At 38.9% G+C, this 17,641-nt stretch overlaps 2 protein-coding genes across 4 annotated transcripts; one reads left to right on the top strand and one right to left on the bottom strand.

The window, feature by feature from the left end:
- The first annotated feature begins 137 nt into the window (after window positions 1-137).
- Window positions 138-10,103, top strand: LOC112560302 (nuclear pore complex protein Nup50-like). 3 transcript variants are annotated; one of them, XM_025232071.1, is made up of 8 exons: window positions 138-268; window positions 2,049-2,164; window positions 2,675-2,767; window positions 2,979-3,444; window positions 5,702-5,851; window positions 6,118-6,205; window positions 9,081-9,196; window positions 9,358-10,103. In XM_025232071.1, the coding sequence occupies exons 2-8, from the start codon at window positions 2,096-2,098 to the stop codon at window positions 9,564-9,566; spliced, it is 1,191 nt and encodes a 396-aa protein (XP_025087856.1). In that variant the 5' UTR covers window positions 138-268; window positions 2,049-2,095; the 3' UTR covers window positions 9,567-10,103. The 3 variants fall into 3 exon arrangements, with proteins under 3 accessions (XP_025087856.1, XP_025087854.1, XP_025087855.1); XM_025232069.1 differs by having other exon boundaries at window positions 154-268; window positions 2,094-2,164; XM_025232070.1 differs by lacking the exon at window positions 138-268 and adding an exon at window positions 380-486 and having other exon boundaries at window positions 2,094-2,164.
- Window positions 10,104-11,100: 997 nt separating this feature from the next.
- LOC112560301 (receptor-type tyrosine-protein phosphatase epsilon-like) lies at window positions 11,101-17,281 on the bottom strand. The gene is made up of 10 exons (XM_025232068.1): window positions 17,113-17,281; window positions 16,479-16,687; window positions 16,042-16,246; window positions 15,364-15,681; window positions 14,493-15,022; window positions 13,251-13,393; window positions 12,980-13,112; window positions 12,542-12,736; window positions 11,894-12,045; window positions 11,101-11,491 (listed from the first exon to the last, which is right to left on the bottom strand). Exons 1-5 carry the CDS (start codon window positions 17,245-17,247, stop codon window positions 14,657-14,659), a joined length of 1,233 nt encoding a protein of 410 aa, XP_025087853.1. The 5' UTR covers window positions 17,248-17,281; the 3' UTR covers window positions 11,101-11,491; window positions 11,894-12,045; window positions 12,542-12,736; window positions 12,980-13,112; window positions 13,251-13,393; window positions 14,493-14,656.
- Window positions 17,282-17,641: the final 360 nt, after the last annotated feature.

The raw sequence follows: 17,641 nt of genomic DNA, 5'->3' as shown, positions 1-17,641 counted from the left end.
CAGTTATCTGTACGACGTAAAATTAAAGACAGTACAAACATTGACATTGAATATGTAGCTTCTGTAGGTATTAAACACTTCTTTGTTATAATCTAAGTTATCTCCATTTGATAACGCAATTTTATAGAGAACTATTTTTCTGTCAGCGGCATAACGATACTGAGCTTTTTCTATGGGCACTTCCGACTTGCCCGGATGCAACTCCTCACAGAAAGTTTCAGTACGGACGGTTGTCTTCGACAATTGTTTTGAAACAATTAAAGTAAAGGTGATACATTTATTTTCAAGTTTTCTCATCTTATCCATTTGTGTTGGCGTCATTCAGACACACGTAGTATTCACTGATGTTTCATTTTCACAATTTAAAGCCGACTAATGGCACTACTCAATGCTTATCCTTGCACCACGTGATATTACATGGCGATTCCATGCGCTGGTTGAATCGTGAGGGGGGGTAAACAGTTTATTTTGCCGACACCCGTACAGGTATGATTCTGTTATCTTCTTATAAAGTAGCAGCACATTCAAGTGATATAAATCTATATTAATAACAACATTATTCGGTCAGCTGGCGTATGACGCAGTTTTGCTTGATTTTAATATATTCTGTAGTGAAACTAGTTGCGGCGTGCAGTTGTACTAAAATTAAAGCCAATTATTCGTCGGATAATAGACACTGGTATATACTGTGCCGAAAAACTTGAAATGTAAATTGTCTTGGAAACGAGAACAACGAATGGCGTAGGCGTCGTTGATGCTTCAAGTCCGAAATAAACTATGACATCCATAACCGATCGGTGTCCATGTATTTCGTGTTGCTACCCTGATGTGGGACGGGGAGGTAGGGGGAAACTGCTTTGATGAATAAACAGTTCATCGTTATTTCCATTTTAGAAATACTGTATGATAAATTTGGAAGTTCGATGTACACAGAACGTCTAAAAAAGCTTAAAAAATAAAAGATTAGTCCTTATAGCGTTTTGTCAGTTATTGCGTAATTGTAGGTAGAAGTGGCCGTATACGTTGCCACATTTTACATGGCAATCTTTCAGAAAATTTAGGTACAGTGAAAACAAATACGAACGTTTATCTACTAACATGTTAAATTTTATTACCTCGTTCAATAAAGTACTACCCACTAGTACATACAGTGAATGGGCCCATATATTTTGGAAACATAAACAATGTTAGTACACATAATTGGATTAATTTAATTGTTTATTGAAGCAATTTTTATAACTTAGTGGAGAAAGAAGCTATGAAGAAACAGCAGATTTATATGTAATGCTCAAGTTGATCCTCTATTTTGAAAAAAGGGGCAAAGTAGCTAAAATGTGACAACTTGTGTGCATATTTTTTCATGTAGAAAATTGCTTGTAAATAGATAATACATTTTCATTAAGAACATTTTTTAGTAGTAATTGGGTTGTATTTAAACCACAATAGTCACAAAATATGCAATATTTCATTATTTGTTTTCGCATATTGATAGGCATTTCAGTGGACTGTTCAAGTCCATTCTTCAATTTCCTCATGCGCGTGGAAGATAAAATTGCAATAGATGTTTTCTTTTTTACAACATCAGCTCACACATTTTAGTGTTTACATCTTGCAAAAGGCAAACAGTTTTCAGACCCACTAAGTTAAATTCGTTGAAGATGTTCAGGTAAATTGCATGGGGTTTCACTGACCAGTCGTAGGAAAAAAGTACAAAAGAATCTGCATTGTTGTTGTGATCATGTGTCAAGAAACTGTTTTATTAGTGTAATATTTATATACATGTAACTGTCATTAACGCTTATAACAAGTGAAGATAAAATATCGCTTGCTTAGGTCTGATTCATTACAAAATGTCTTATGTAAGCTCTTCTGCATTTTCAGATTTCTGATGATAGATCATTTGTTTTGAGATTAGACCATCTAGAAAAATTCTATTTCCAGAATTTTTTTTTTTTCTCACGTGATTTACACATCCTCTGTATGGGAATACTGAAGTTTTCCTTAGGATTTACTGTTAAAAGCAACTTGCAAAAATGTTTTTTCTCCAGTATACAGGTTTTAGTTGGCATCAAATAATTGCTTGTCCTTTCTAGCAATGCCGAAAAGAAACGCAGCAACAGAGCTAAACCATGAAAACTGGAATGTGGAGGAAGAATCTGAGGAAGTAAGCACTTGAATAGTACACCGTACAATACACATATATTTTTTCCATATTGCTTATAAATTTTCTAGAAATCCAGAATTCACCAGGAGTCCGCTGTTGTCATCTATAGAATATTGTGCTTGCTTTGGTTTTCTTTACTGTTTGAATTTTGTGTTTTCCTTTATTTGTGTATTGGCCTTTTTCTTTTCTTTCTTTTACAGTTCATTGAATCTTTTATTAAGTAGAGAAATGTACTATGTAAATTCCCTTTATCATCATTATATGCCATGCCAAAAGTCACTAGAGCATGGCATCCACCTAAAATGTGGAAATCTGCATATAAATACTACACTGTGCACTGTCTTAAAGCTATTAGTAGCGAATCTGATATTTCAGATGTTTGCCATTGAGTTAACGTTCTCTGTTAACATGATTAGTGAAAACATGGCATGTTTTTACTTCTGATATTTGTGAGTAGGGAATAATTATGATCTCTCTCCTTCTGCTTTAACCCCCAAATCTTTTGCACAGGCAGGGAGTTTTGTGCTGGCAGATGAGGATGTCTTAAAGACGCGAGTAATTCGAAAAGCTAAGAGGACAATACAAGGAGATGGTGGAAGTGGAGTAAGCATGAGAAATTTTGTTGTTATTGTGGACTTTATATTTGATCGTAGTGTGTTATGTGACTTATTGAGATTTAGTTATAATCTTAGTAATATATGGTCTGTAAAATTACAAAAAATAGGGACCATTGAAATAGCAAGTTGAAAACAGGTAAATATCATTCAAAGAGAAGAAAATTTAAGAGGTAATTGCCATTCTAAATAATTTCCAGGCAGGCCTGTTCAGCAGTTTTTCATTCAAACCATCGGGAGCATCCACAACAAGTTCTCCTTTGAATTTCAACAACAGTCTGACAACAGCTCAGTCCAGCTGCTCAACACACAGCAATGGGAAAGAAGTTAAAGATCACCCTGAATATTTGCGACAGCTGAAGACACTTAACGAGAACATTTTGACTTGGATCCAAAAGCATGTTAACGAGAATCCTTATTGTATCCTTACTCCATCTTTCAAAGACTATGAAAAACACCTTTTAAGCATGGAGGAAAAATACCAGGGAAAAAATCCTGGAAAACAAGACAAAGTCAGTGAAAATGAAGCAACCACTAAGTTAAACAAGCCTTCAACAGCAGTGCCTTCCTGTCCTGTGCCAGCTTCAGGGTTTTCATTTAGCTTGGCTTCCCAGTCTAGCAGTGCTGAAAAGTCTGAAGGGCTCACTAAGCAGATGGAAAATAAAGGTAAACTTTTGATTGTTGTGTTACTTGTTTTAGAGAATTTCACAGAGGAAACGTTCACATGCTGACAAACTGCTGCTTTACCAGTGGTGGTTGGTGTGGTCAGAAAAGCAGTTATGAGCTTAAATGTTGTATGCATTAAACAGGGATAAAGCTGCTTGCAAACTAGCAGTTATTTTTCAGTTGTCCTTAAAGTTTTTATTTAGTTTCTTGGGGGTGGGAGGTAGAAAATAATTTCCATACCTAGTTTCCCAAAATGCACAATTTAGGGTCTAATATATAGTGTCTAAGGCTAGACAAAGTGTGTTATGTGGCTGATACTTTTTATTTATTCTGTCAGTACGAGAATAAAGAAAATGCAAAGGTGCCTATTTTATGCCATAGGGTTTTTTTAAGTGACATGGCACTTTTTTTGGTAGTTCTAAATTGTGGTCATTGATCAAATTTAGGCCCCCTGGGACTTTTTTATCATTTTCCAAGGCTAATTATTTATGCGTGTTTATTGATAACTCTTTATATCATAAAATTTTGTATAAAAAATTTACAAAAGTGTTTATAGATAGTTAATAGTTTGCAAACAGTATTTTTGATACATCTTGTTTTGTGGTACACTTAGGGGTAGAATAAAATTCAGCATATTCCACACACATACATGACGGGAAATCTGAGAATATCATTGATGATAAGCTTAGTAAACAGGTGTCAGATTTACAGAAAAGAGTGACAAAGCCAAGATCCAAACTCATGATAGCAAATTCTCACAAAGTGAAGAGTTTTAGCTGTTGCATCAACAACCTATAACAGGAGTATTTGGTATTTTTCAATTTTATTTTAGCCTGTGCTCTTCTCAAATTATTCAGATCTTCTCACTTGCTTTTTTATACAGCAAATTGCATCAAAATATTGAATGTTAAAAAGTTATGTGGATTAAAAAATAAGTGTTGGCTAGATACTGCTAAAAAAAAATTTAATGCATTAATTTGGAATCATTTGTGCTTTTTTTTGTTTTGACATGCCACATGAGTTGCCAAGAAACAAAGATGGGCCTAAACAATTTCAAAAGCTTATAACTTTTTTCCCTGTACTGAATAAACTCTAAATTCTTTCTAAAATAGTTAAATGACAGAAAGATCTACATGTAAAAGTTTGGAAATCAGTAAAAACTAGTTATTTTGGTATGAATTTTGTTGGAAATCGTTATATTTCAGAAAAAAAATTATTTGAAACGTTAACTACTAAATTGATAGGACAACTCTAAAATGTTTAAAGACATAGAGAGAAAGATTAACAAAGTTTTAGGCCTGCATCACATGCCAGTATAAAGGTTTTAAAATGAACAAATATAAAAAAAAAGAAACTGAGAAAAGTTATTAAAGTTAAAAATTGTTCTGTTTCATCTAAGCCTAACAGCCAATTTAAAAAAATACTTTATTCATCCCAGGAGGCAATTTAAGTGTTTAATGGAAAATACAGCCATCTTTTAATATTTTCCTGCATAAAATGAACACAGTTTAGTCCTCGTTACTCCCCGAGGAGCATAGGGCCACAAAAATACCTCGCCAGCAAACCCGGTTTTGGGCAGCCCCCTTCAGTTGGGCCTATATGGTTCTGACGTCCTTTGCCTCACTTTGACAAAGTTTACATTATTTTCTACATGGCTTATGAAAAACCTCTCAAGGAGTCGGTAGAGGACCTGTTGAACATTCACAATATGCCATAATCTCAAGATGGCTAAAAAAAAAAGTTCGTCCAATTTCAGGTCTGTGCCTGCATTAGATGCCTTTTCAGTGCTAAGAAGCACATATTGTTTCTACAGGAAGATGAATCAGCAATGTTTGTAGATACAGAATGATTGTGCATGTGTAATTTTAATGGTGCAGCATATAAAGTTTTAACTGTATTGAATCCTTTGAGTCCATTACTAAGTCTATTTTACTTAACTGATTATAGTGATGGCTGGAAGATGCACAGAAAATTAGCATTTCTGCAAGTAATAGTTCTTTCTCATGAAGACACCCTGAACTGTTTACTTAAATTTACCTTGGAATACTGTGTTGCAGTATTAACAATTTTGTTGATAATTTGTTTATGACTGGCATGGTAACCGTAATGTACAGAGTTAAAAATGTAGCCAGTACATTATAACAGTACTGGAGCTACAAAATTCACATTATGCTGCCTGCAGAAAAGGGAGATTTAAAAGATATGTGTGTTTCATCATCAAAGTCTTTTAAAAATGTTGGATTATTTTCTGTTACAGCTCCTGCTTTTGAAGGTTTCAAGTTTGGCCAATCTAGCAATGGATGCTTTCTTTCTTCATCTAGCTCTGGAAAAACTGCTCCATCTTTCAGCTTTGGGCAGCAAAGCTCACAAAATGCAGCTACCATCAACTCACAAGAGAAAACTAATGGTTGGTGCTTGACTATTACATGATTTTCAAAATATCTAAGGGTCAGCTTTTTCATAAAAATTATTAATCAATTATTTGTCAGAGGTAGCTGCTACTTAATTTTAAACCTGTTGGCGCATCTTCCCCACCGCTATATCTCATCATGTGCCCCTTATAATTTGTATTGGCAGGTAAACAAAGCTTATATTGGTCTATTAACGTTGGCTCTTACTTTTCTTTGCAAACAATCTTGTAAACCAAATAAAATGTAATTTTATTGCTCACAGTGGATGGTGATGACGAAAATGCTCCTTATGTTCCGCCACAACCTGAAGTTCGCGAGATCAAGGAGGAAGGAGCTATCTTTTCAAAGAGGTAGGATAATTCAGCTTTTAATGTGGGTAGCCAGTAAAACACCTTATATAAAGCTTTGTCAGCCTTTTGTTTATGCATAAAACCTCCATTAAGACTTGCTAAAATCCACTTAATATCTTATCACTTTGCATTGATCACAACGCTTCAAACCCATTGAATGTTTTGATCAGGTAGGTGGGTGAGTTGGTAAAATTTATTGAAATGATATCTTTGCTGACTCATCATCTGTCTTTATTTTTTTAATGTCTGTGTACTGTCTTCTACATTTAGACTATTTTTTCTAAACCAACTATAATTTTGAAGGAATTTTTATTATCAGATTTAGGAGGGAAATTAAGTATTCTGACCTTTTGGTGATTTCCCCCCCCCCCCCCCAAACAAAATCTCCATTATCATTTTACTGAATGTGCTGTTCAAACATCTGCAATAGGGCCACATTGAAAACTTGGTATGTGTATAAAAACTTCCATTTAAGTCACAAACTTATTATGACATTTGTGTGAAGCTCTCCTCACTATGTTAGGAGCAGTGGCCTAACTTCAGACATAAATATCATTCTATACACAAAACTCTTGTTAGATGATCACGCTAACAGTCACTTTAAAGAAATACACATTGCCAGCCATATGCTGTGATTGCAACATCAAAACATAAAGGAGCAGTTCCAGAAAAGGGAATCATTCTGAAATTGACACCTGATGCACAGCTTTAAAATGGGAAGATTGCGCAGACAATAGAAACAAAAAGGTCCAGGAAAAAAAAGGATACAGACACATAAATCCAGGAACATCGCAAATTGTGTAACAAATGCATAGATTTATTAGACACAAAATTTGCAGATCAACAGGCAAAGATAAAAAGTGACGGAAAAGCCGTCACCCTCTAGCCAGTTGGGTGAAGGGATATCTGTCTCATCATGAATAAATTGAATAGGGATTAGCCAGAGTAAGGGTAATCACAATTGACCTTGTGGACTGTACTGCACCAAACTGTCAGAAAATACATAGAACATCAGTCTCCATTGATATGCTTTGCTTCTGTTTTCGGAAAGGAATTACATTTTAAAAAGTCTGGATATGTTGACAGTAACGGAATGGATTCATCCTTTAAATGTATTTAAAAATCTTGTATAAAAACAAACATAAAAACAGCTGACAGAACTGTCCAGAATGTAACCAGCTAAAGCTGGTGTTAACCTTTTATTTATACATAAATCCTCCCTGTTAAGACTTACAAAAATCCACCAGATCAGGTCATAAGTTCATTTATTTACAATTATCCAGGTAAAAGCACTGCACTGTGGTTGACAAAGATGCTCTTTTCAATGCACTATATATGATTTTTTCAAAAGTGATTGCTGCAAAAAAAAAAAGCAAAAGAGCACCGTCGGCCACAAGAATTATAAACAGGTGACTTTGGCAGCAAGGTCATTGGGGAAGCACAATTGACTAATGTACACTGGTGAAAAAAAGATATAACAGTGAAACATAAATATGTTCAAATTGCATAGCTCTGTTGGTTGAAACTGACGTTGATGTAACTGTCATTGGTGTTTTCTTTTTTTTTTTTCTTCTTTTCTTCATTGATTCGTTTTCCGGTGTTGTGGTGTAGTCTTATAGGGAATGATTATGGTCATGGTAGGGTAAATATAACTGGGATTGATGGTTGATAATGCTGAGACAATGGTTTTGGGTGGAAATAACTGGTGACCTGAGGAACAAATAGTCTCTTTCAAAATGTACTTAATTTACCTTGTATTTTTTCTAGAAAATCGTAATATTGGGCAAGCAGCCAGCCAGAAGCAGTCCATTTTAAAATGGACATCTTTTTCAAAGTGGGATTTTTGCTAAAAGGTTGTAATGAAGCACAAACTGTCAGTTGCAAGTCATGCTGGAGATGTAGTCATAATAGGGATAATGTTTATATGGTGAAATACATCCATTTAAACTTTTTGTGTTGTATCTGGGCAGGGGAGTGGGGGATCACAAAACGTGTCTTAATGATGAGGTCTTGCTGCACAGCTAAGAAGTATGTAGTTTTAACTGAATTGCATTCCACTACTGTCCCTCAAAAGAATGTTTTAACAAAAATTTTATTCAATGTTCTTTAAAACTTTACATGAAGACTATTTGTTGAGTGGGGAAGTTGAATGTTCAGTCATTAGAATATGTAGAGTATGACCATCTTTGTTGGGTTGATTAAAAATCACCGAAACTGGGTCTCAGTAGCAAAACTGTTACATTAATAAGCATAGTCAGGTGTCCATGTCAGAATTGTATGTTGCTGTTTTAGCATTTTAACTTATTTAGGTATCTACAGAGGAATTTTCCATTTTCTTTTTTTGACGAATTTTTAAAAAATTTCTTGGCAGCTGGGAAAATTGAAAAGTTATACAAAGACTAAATATTTCTTTCTTTGGCATCTGGTGCCTACAGGACTTGACAGTTATAGCTAATTAAAGTATTTTTTAAATTGCCAGCTATGCTTAAGCATAATAAAATTTTCAGCTATCCTCGAGTTACTGCAGACCTAGTCTGTGCTGTTTACAGTATTATCATTTAAAATTCCTGTAGCATTTTTCTGACATTATCAGCAATAGGACTTCATATTGATAGACCCAAAGTCATTTTTCAGACTGAACTGATTATTTAGTACTGTTGCTATGCTGTAATGTTTATTGCAAATTGAAAGGAAGGAAAAATTGGGCATCAGTTTTTCTTTAGTGTTTCATGGAGAGTTCTCATTATCTGCATGGCTTTAGCAGATATTGCATAGTATAAGGGAGAATATTTTTTTCATAAGTTTTTTCTGGACACAACATTGCCTTTAATCTTTAACCACATTTAAAACCTTTTTTTTTTTTTTTTTTTGCCAGATGCAAACTCTTCTTTCAGAAGGATGGTCAGTGGGTAGACAAAGGTGTTGGTAATCTACACCTCAAACCTGTGGATGGGCGGTTCCAGCTTATCATCCGGGCAGATACCAATCTAGGTAAAAATCTCTACTGTGTGTGTGTGTGAATGAATATGCAAATCCACGTAAGCTTGCACATTTTGAACAAATGTGACATTCAATTTGATCATTTAAATGAAAACAGACTACCCTTATCAGTGACATTCACACTTTCACGTGTTGTTTTTTTCTCCTCCCAGGTAACATTTTGCTGAATATTCTTCTATCACAAGCTATGCCATCAAAGAAGCAAGGCAAGAATAATGTGTTTATTGTATGTGTGCCAAATCCACCTTTAGATGAAAAAACACCCAGCACAGACCCAGTGCCAATGCTTATTCGTGTGAAGACATCTGAAGATGCTGATGAGTTGTTGGCCAAATTAGAAGAGACAAAATCTGCAGGTTGATAATATGTTGCCTTAGATTAAACTGTAAAATGTGCATAGTCCCATTTGAAAGGGAGAAAAACTCAAACATTGTCAGCAGTAGGACTTCATTGACTGACCTAAAGTCATCTCTCAGACCAAACTGGTTATTTAGTATGGTTGCTATGCTGTAAAGTTTATCATAAAATGTGTTATGTCTGTGTATGACTTCCATCAGAAAATAATCACGGTAGGTGGTTTTCTTTAGTATTGTGTATATATATATATAGTGATTTGGGCTTAATTTACAAAAAGATTCTTTGGGCAGGGAATTGGGGCGGGATGTATTAATGTTGGTAATGTCACTTTTCATTTTAAAATATAAAGGAATTTCTTTGTATAAATGGGATCAAATTACCTTTATCAGGTCCTTGCCATCTAAATCACTTGCTTTTTCTGTGCCATTCCATACTGGTATAAAAACAAAAGTATCGTGTGATATTGTTGTAGCATGCTGACTTGTTGAGGACAGTAAATGGAAAAATTCGCCAAAAATTAAACAGTGTTATATACTGCTTACAAGAGTTTGCATCTTCTTACCTTTTAAAAAGTTGGATGAGAAGGTGAAGGTGGCAGTCATGCACTTAAATTGTGTGTTGCTAGCACATGAGTTAAATACTGACCGCCATCTGCAGGAACATGGAAAAAAGAGTACACATTTTCCTTTTGGGGAATGGATGCAAAAGAGTATGGCCTCAGTGTATGAATTTCTGCATAACACTTTGTCCCATTGCATCAAAAGAAGGCATTAATAATTTATTTTAGGGGCCATCAAGTAAGTGCATCAAGTAAAACTTCTTGGTTGTAATTCAACAGTTGCATGCGAACAACAGAATAAAGTGTTTTTTCCCAACTAAAACCAGGGGCTACCAACTTGGGATACCCTGGGGATATGAGTAAGAATTTCAGATGTACCACTAAGAGAGACTTGTGTCCTTGAGTTGCAAGTCACAAATAATCAGCCAGTCTTGAGAAGTAGTAGTAGGTGGTTAAGTAAGCTGTGACAAATGATCAGCAAGCTGCCACTAGGTCTTGAAAAGTAGTTGTGTTGGAAATATAGCAGAACCAGAGAATAACAAAACATACTAGTAACTTATTGCTGGAGTATTTTAGAATCATTGTTAACACATCTGAAAATCATTGTACAATTTTCTTCTGGATAAGCTAGAATCTAATTATTTGGTTTATATTTGCTTTTTATATTTTTAAGGCTAAATTTTTTTATTTCACTTTATACACAGTGTTTTAAGTGTTAGACTTGATCTTAAAATGTGATATTACATTTGTTGGTAGTAGAAACATTGATAAAATATTTCCTAGAAATTTAATAAAAGAGATAGGAACCTAGTTTAAACTATTACCATTTCGCTGAGCTATTAATGTGACTTAAATCTTCGATACATTTTAGCTAGGATGCCAGTGCAAATAGGTCTTTGTTACAATTTAGAAGAGTCCGTTAAAAGTAAAATTGGGTAAGGCAATTGCAAGATGTCATAAAATCAAAGCCTTTTCTTAATTCAATGAATAGCACATACTGATATAGTTTGTGTATTTTCTGTATTAAAATATATATTCAAATATTAGGGCTAGTCATCTCAGCTTCTGATGTTGCCCATTAGTATCAAATTACAAAATATGCTTTATCAAAAAAGTCAAATTAAGCACAAAGAAAATACAGGTGATGTTGCCAGCTGTTTTCAAAAGTTACGACTCAGACATGCAGAGTCTAAGTTTGTAGAAAAAGGCTGCTACCTCCATCATCAACAACACAGCGTTATCTCTCAGTCCTTACATTCTCTGGCTTCAAAATTGCAGAACTTCAGTTGATTTCCGTAGACTCACTCTCGTGCGCTATGATCTCCTCACTTGTATGCACGATGGACATGTGAACAGTATCGCTTTCCGCACTGAAAGAAAATATGTGATCAGCGATAAAATCTGCCATACCGGCTAGGACACATTACAAATACAGACGAGACAGGTGTGCATGACGTGTTCATGTGTGCATGCAAGGAAGCAGAAGAATAATAAAATTTGTTATGTTTATTTCCCGTTTGGAGACAACCTTTAATGAGCTGTGCACGAAAGACTAGAAACGAACTGACAACCTTACAAAGAAGAAACGAGCATAAGCAAAATCAGACCATGTTGCTACACACTTTCATAACGTGATCTAAAAATATATTTGACTTTTTCGTGGGGTTGAGGATCAATCGGTACTACAGACGAAGCCATTCCACTAAGGCTGACATAGAATAACGCATTCTTCATCAGTTTGAGCAATAGTTGCCTTGAACTAATTATCTTACGAGGAAGGGGGGTTAGCAACTTCCGGTGATGTCTTGGGATTGTCATCGTCCGTTATGTTGTAAGTGCAAGGCTTTGCGCCATCTGAAGGTACTTCCTCCACAACACCTCGCGTGTAGACCCAGAGAAGTCTGTGGAGAAACTTGTACTGCACCTGTAGGTAAAGTTGTCATACACATAGGTACTGCTTTACATTTCGCCATTGATGAAAGTCCGTTCTGATAGAAAACTTGTTCAGCTCATTGATGTACAGACAATGGAGATAAATTTATTGAAAAACTGGTATGAAATAGGAGAGGGTGGGTTAGTTTTTTAAAACATTTTCATGTAGATCAGAAATGGTTTATATACAGTTCATTCCTTGAAGCGCATGGGGTCGCAAAAAGGTTTATGTATGGCAATGAGCGAGGAAGCAAATGGCAGCAATGGGTCAAGCTTTATCAGAAATAAATTGTCCAGCATTAAATAAAAAAGTATGTAGCTTCATTACCCTGACCAGAATTAGATTGTGGCCATCGTGACGAAAAAGTGATCTTGAAACGGGTAGTGACTGTTTTATATATGGAAACTCCTCTCTTTCCTGAATTTGTACTTAGTGCGCAAGAGAAATTACCCTGAATTTGTAAACTATAATTCGGCGTCAGACTTACGTAGTGGGCAACAGCATTGGGACAGCAAATCCTGAGTCGACGAACCACACGATAAATGCTCACTCGGCCTTCCTCATTTGCTCGCCAGATCATCTGAGCTATTGCGACCATCAGGCCGCTTCGCGAAAAGCCATCACTGCAGTGCAGCAGGATTGGCGTGCTTTCGTGCGTGGTCTCCTGTTGCCAGGCCACCACCTGTATGGGGATGCAAAGGACAAGTCTTGCTTGAAGTGCATGAATCTGGTCTTTGACATCTAAAAATTTGTAAGAAAGTTTCCTCTGCTTGTCTGAGGAAGGAGAGAATTGTGTGTGTGTGAGAGAGAGAGATAAAATTTCCAATGTTTCTCTGAGGAAGGAGAGAATTGTGTGTACGTCCCGATCTGATTGTGAGAGAAAATGTGTGTGGATGTGCATGCCTGTGCACTGACTGGCCCTGACCTGTTCAAGTACACGCAGCAAGCTTCTGAAATGGTCGGTATGTGGGATGATCTTATCGTCTCTCTTCTTGACCAGGCGATGAGGCTTGTGGGAGATCTTTGGCCACGTACGGCAATGATACACACGGACTAGTCTAAAGACAGACCACAGATTAGCAGTCAACCTTCTACAAATCTTCAAGTCATAGGTGTGAGTGGCGGAGGAGGTGGAGGATCGGTTCTGAACGAACTCTTTCGTCAGATGAAAGACGAGCTGTCAAATGTCGACTTACCTTGAGCTAGCGACGGGAAGGTGTCTGCATTTCACTTGGACGGTGTAGACGGTAACCGTGCTGTCCATGTTGAAGGCGCCATGACGATGTACAGAGAAAGATGCCAGACGCCGAGCGTCCATCCTGGGCCAGTACAGTGGTTTCTGCACACCACGTTCATTACCGTTTCTCTTGAAATGACCGCAGAGAAGAAGCCATGAGACCTCTATCACTAGCTGGGGAGAGATTATGCCTGCCGGCTCCAATTTTTCGTTCTTACCTCGGATTTTAAAAGATCTGTCCAAGCGCCACTTTAAAAATAAAAAACCTAACTGGAATTTATTGTAAGATAATAGCTTCTGAACTCTTGAGTAACCTTTCCATTAGATTACCATCCTTTAAAACACTGCCATTCTACATCGCCGCACAGACAGAGGGCATATGTATGACATCAATGCGGGAATAAAGATTCATATTACACGCTTTCTTCACCAAGTAGGCATGTCCATGCCACGACACCTGTAACCTATAATAAGTCAAAGCTGTTAATTAAAGGTGACGAATAATTTGCATATGCACTTTACAGTAATAATGGTACTATGGCACTAAAACTACTTTGTGCTAGAACATTTTCGGTCCTCGACTGATATTTTCGAGAGAATTTTGTTTTATTACTTGACAATTTTCTCGGCACTCGACCATCGTATAATACACTTGTATAAGACACCACGCATACTCGTGACACGTATGGGTGAAACAAAGGGGAAAACGTTATTTTGTGCCTCGATTTCAAGCAGTAAAGACCTGTCCTGGTGCTGTGTTCACGATCTCGTTTTTCAAATACCGAGATACTACTGTACAGATGCTGACGTGTCTGGGAAGGTGAGGCTTCTACAGCCACAATGACCAACAAAATTTCAGACAAAAGGGTTCAGACAGATACGTCGAAGTTTGAATCATGTACAACTACTACTACTGATGACGATGCATTCGCAAAATACAATTATTGAAACGAAAAATGCACAGTGCTTATCTTGCCATGGGCTTTCTCACAGTGGGAAGTGTAAATCTGTGTTCGTCATACCGTTCCGAAATGAAATATCTATTTAAGCCGAGGTCCACAGAGAAGAATGCTGCCGAGTTTCCATCGTTCAGCTGACAGTCAGACATCGGATTAATACAGCACTAGCGAGCGTTCACACCTTATAAATCTATAAACCTGTTGCCAGGCCGTGTCAGGAAACATCCATTCGTCAACCTCACCTTGGCTGCGTTGACGAGGTCGAGGATGATAACAGAGCGCACATCGTTAGTGCAGACGAGGTGCCAGCACTCCTCCAGGCTCGCCTCTGTCGGCGACGGTGCCAGAATGAACTGCCCACGGCGCTTGTAGCTGTCCACGAAGACCACGCCATACTGGTGGCATCCTAGACACTATCCTCCACCTTGGGGCCCTCCGGTCGCAGCCGCTTGACCTCCTCGTCGCCCCTCCCCAGATGGAGCTCTTGGGGCTGCTCCACCTGCGGCGCGCTGCTTTCCACTTTCGGAGGCGGCACGTAAGCCTCGGTGACGAGCGACAGGAGCTGGAACTGATCGTACAGCACGGTGCGTTTGGTGATGGGCTGCTTACGCAGCAGGTCGTGGTAGAAGGTGGGCAGCTGTAGGTCCAAAAAGGTGTTACCGGCGTGTTTATCCTCGAAAAGCGCGATGTAGATCAACAGGTACTGCACGAAGGTGTGTACCATGTAGGGCCGCTCCCGCCGCATGCCGGACACAACTTCATAAACTGACACCTTTCGGACGTCAACGGAAGTAGGTATATGAACATACAAAAACTGACCTTCAATAAAGGTTCACATTAAGATTATTAGGTAAATGTAATGAGAAGAAACTACGTCTGATATATGATGTTAGAAATCGTTCTGATAAACGGGCATTTCTTGCACTTTATTTGTTAAGGTTGGCCTAGCTCGCTATGACCCAGTCTTATTTGTTTGATTTTTGACAATGTTGTTGTTGTTGTTGTTGTTGTTGTTGTTGTTGTTGTTGTTGTAACGCTAAATCTCCCTTCAAGAAAAGGTGGAGCAGTCTTGAGAATCTGAATCCTAAAGAAAGTAACGGCCGAACCACTTACCTCCCTTTTGCTGGCGTAGGTAGCCATGAGGATGTCGAGGGCGATGAAGACGGCAGTGCGTCCGCAGCCGTTCTCGCAGTGGACCAACAGCGTTTCGTTGTACGGTTCTCTCTGGGTCCCTAGGCGGCGCTGCAGTTCCAGCAAGGGGTGCGGGTCGCGAGACAGTTGTGGTTCGTACCAAGAGGTGAAGACCAACAGGCGCACTTGGTGCTCTTCGCCACCCTTGACCCCGCCTCGTCTTTCGCCTCTGTGCAGGCTCAGCGCCAGCATGTACTCTGAGAAATCGGCGAAGCTTGTCTGCTGTTTCACGTGTCGGATCTGTCCAAGCGTGCATGAAAATTGGTTTATTTTAGGTCATAGTTCACAGCTAGCTCATAAAAGAAAGGGGAAACAAAGCGACTGGTGAGGCGGGGGAAATTAAGAAAGCCAATATTCCTCTTCTAGGACAGTGAGAGAAGAATTATACCTGTGCTCAATTTGCCTTGTATCATATATGTGTGTATGTGTTTGGACCGCCATTAATATGAAACATTATAGTCAGAGCTTGCAAATGTCATTTAGTGTAGTCACCGAGACACCGAGTGGTAGTGTAAATAAATTGACGGTATGTACGATTTGCGCATCAGACAATGGTAAAGTGACCGTTAAGTCAGAAATGTGTAAGACATCGCGTGTTACCCTGAAGGGTCCAAAATAGACGGGCGCGATGTCTGGCCAGTACTGAAAGCACCGCATGCTGCCGTCCTCCACGACGCTGGACAACAGGACCACGGTATGCACCTGCTCCTGGTAGATGAGGCGCCAGAAGTCGAGGGCGCTCTCCGCGCTGCAGGGACTTTGGGCTGCGATGTAGCGCTTCTTCTGCTCGTAGCCTGTGATGAAGCTACGACGGGAAGACAGCGATAGGAACAAACAGTTTGAGAAACACTACGTGGTGCTAATCTGACAAACGTGTCCTCTTTTTTTTTTTCTCTTGACTTTATCTTTCTTTCATTCACTTTATTTTGGGGGGATGGAGGGTCGTAGGGAAACGTACGCATGCATGCACACACGCGCTCTCATTCTCACCCCCTACTCATGAAGAAGACTAATCGTGAAGCCCTGTGTGCTCATACCTTGCGTTGATGAAAGTGCCTAGGCTGGAGTTGTTGTTTGGCCTCATCCCGTTTGCCTCGCTGAGCATGCCGGAGGGTGAGTAGTTGATGTAAATACTGTGGTAGCCCGTCCCCGAGAAGTAGGTGGGCAGACTGTCAAACTCGTCACGGAATGTAATATTTGTGGCCTGAGTCGGCGGATTACCTGTGTCGTACGTGGAGCCAACGAATGCTAGAAAGTCAACAGAACATACAAATGTTGTTAGTTTGTTGCAACTCTAAAATTATTCACCAAAGACTTAGCAAACGACGATTGGAAGCGAAGAAGACTCCAAAACTGGGGGAGGGGTTACGTTACATATTTGTGAGACATTCTTACTGCTTACTTTGCTCCAGGGTCAAGATCAGTGCTCTTCTTGCATTAGCCTGATCTTGACCAGAAAGTGTGCGTAAAATACTGTGATAACTGGCTTGTTTTTGCTGTTGAAAGCGATCCGGTGCCTTGTGTGTATGGGGTTTGTTTTGTTTAATTTTGTTAATTTTTTTCCACGATGTCAAAGATTGTATTTCTCCGTCTGTTGTCTGTTTATGAATGTCCATGGTGTATGTACATCGTGGAAAAAACTTTTCATAAAAAAGACTCCAAAGCAGTCACCTGGTCAGCTGGAAGCAGTTCTCTGCCCGTGACAATATGACGCTTCTGGTCCAACTGGGAGATATCGCTCCAGTGTCTCTCGATGCCAGACTTCGGGGCCAGCGCAAAAGCGATGTTGGTCTCGGAAGGCGACATATCTTTCTGCGTAAGTACCAGCGAGGCGTTTTGTTAAATATCCGCAAGCACAGCACGGTCACCGCCACTGCCAATGCCAGCAGGACAGAGACAACGACGGCGATGATGTTCGCCGTACGCCAGTCGGTTCCCATCTTTCCGGACTTGAAAGGCTCATTCGGCATGTGCACCGTAGACTTGGTGCTGGCCGAGCACTTCGTGACAGACACCCACACGCTGCAGCTGACCAGATACAAGTCGTAGCGGCCACTGGGGTCCAGCGGCTCATTGTAGACGCCGCCTACCACATCCCCGGTGCCTATGATGACCAAGATTTCGTCATGTACCTCGGAGGGCTCCAGCTTCATATACTCTCTTCCCGGAGGTTGGGAGGTGTTCCACAACACCTCACTTT

Source organism: Pomacea canaliculata, linkage group LG3 (assembly GCF_003073045.1).
Source record: "Pomacea canaliculata isolate SZHN2017 linkage group LG3, ASM307304v1, whole genome shotgun sequence".
NCBI classification, from domain to species: Eukaryota; Metazoa; Mollusca; class Gastropoda; order Architaenioglossa; family Ampullariidae; genus Pomacea; species Pomacea canaliculata.
The sequence above is the reverse complement of the archived record's forward strand: the minus strand, read 5'-3'. Positions and strand labels throughout refer to the sequence as shown.

Coding starts and splice junctions, on each gene's coding strand:
- LOC112560302 (XM_025232071.1), top strand. CDS start 2,096: ATGCCGAAAAGAAACGCAGCAACAGAGCTAAACCATGAAAACTGGAAT. Junction 5,852..6,117: donor CTCACAAGAGAAAACTAATG/GTTGGTGCTTGA, acceptor TATTGCTCACAG/TGGATGGTGATGACGAAAAT. Junction 9,197..9,357: donor CCGGGCAGATACCAATCTAG/GTAAAAATCTCT, acceptor TTCTCCTCCCAG/GTAACATTTTGCTGAATATT.
- LOC112560301 (XM_025232068.1), bottom strand. CDS start 17,247: ATGTCGCCTTCCGAGACCAACATCGCTTTTGCGCTGGCCCCGAAGTCT. Junction 15,682..16,041: donor TCTATTTTGGACCCTTCAGG/GTAACACGCGAT, acceptor ACGCTTGGACAG/ATCCGACACGTGAAACAGCA. Junction 15,023..15,363: donor CCTACGCCAGCAAAAGGGAG/GTAAGTGGTTCG, acceptor GACGTCCGAAAG/GTGTCAGTTTATGAAGTTGT.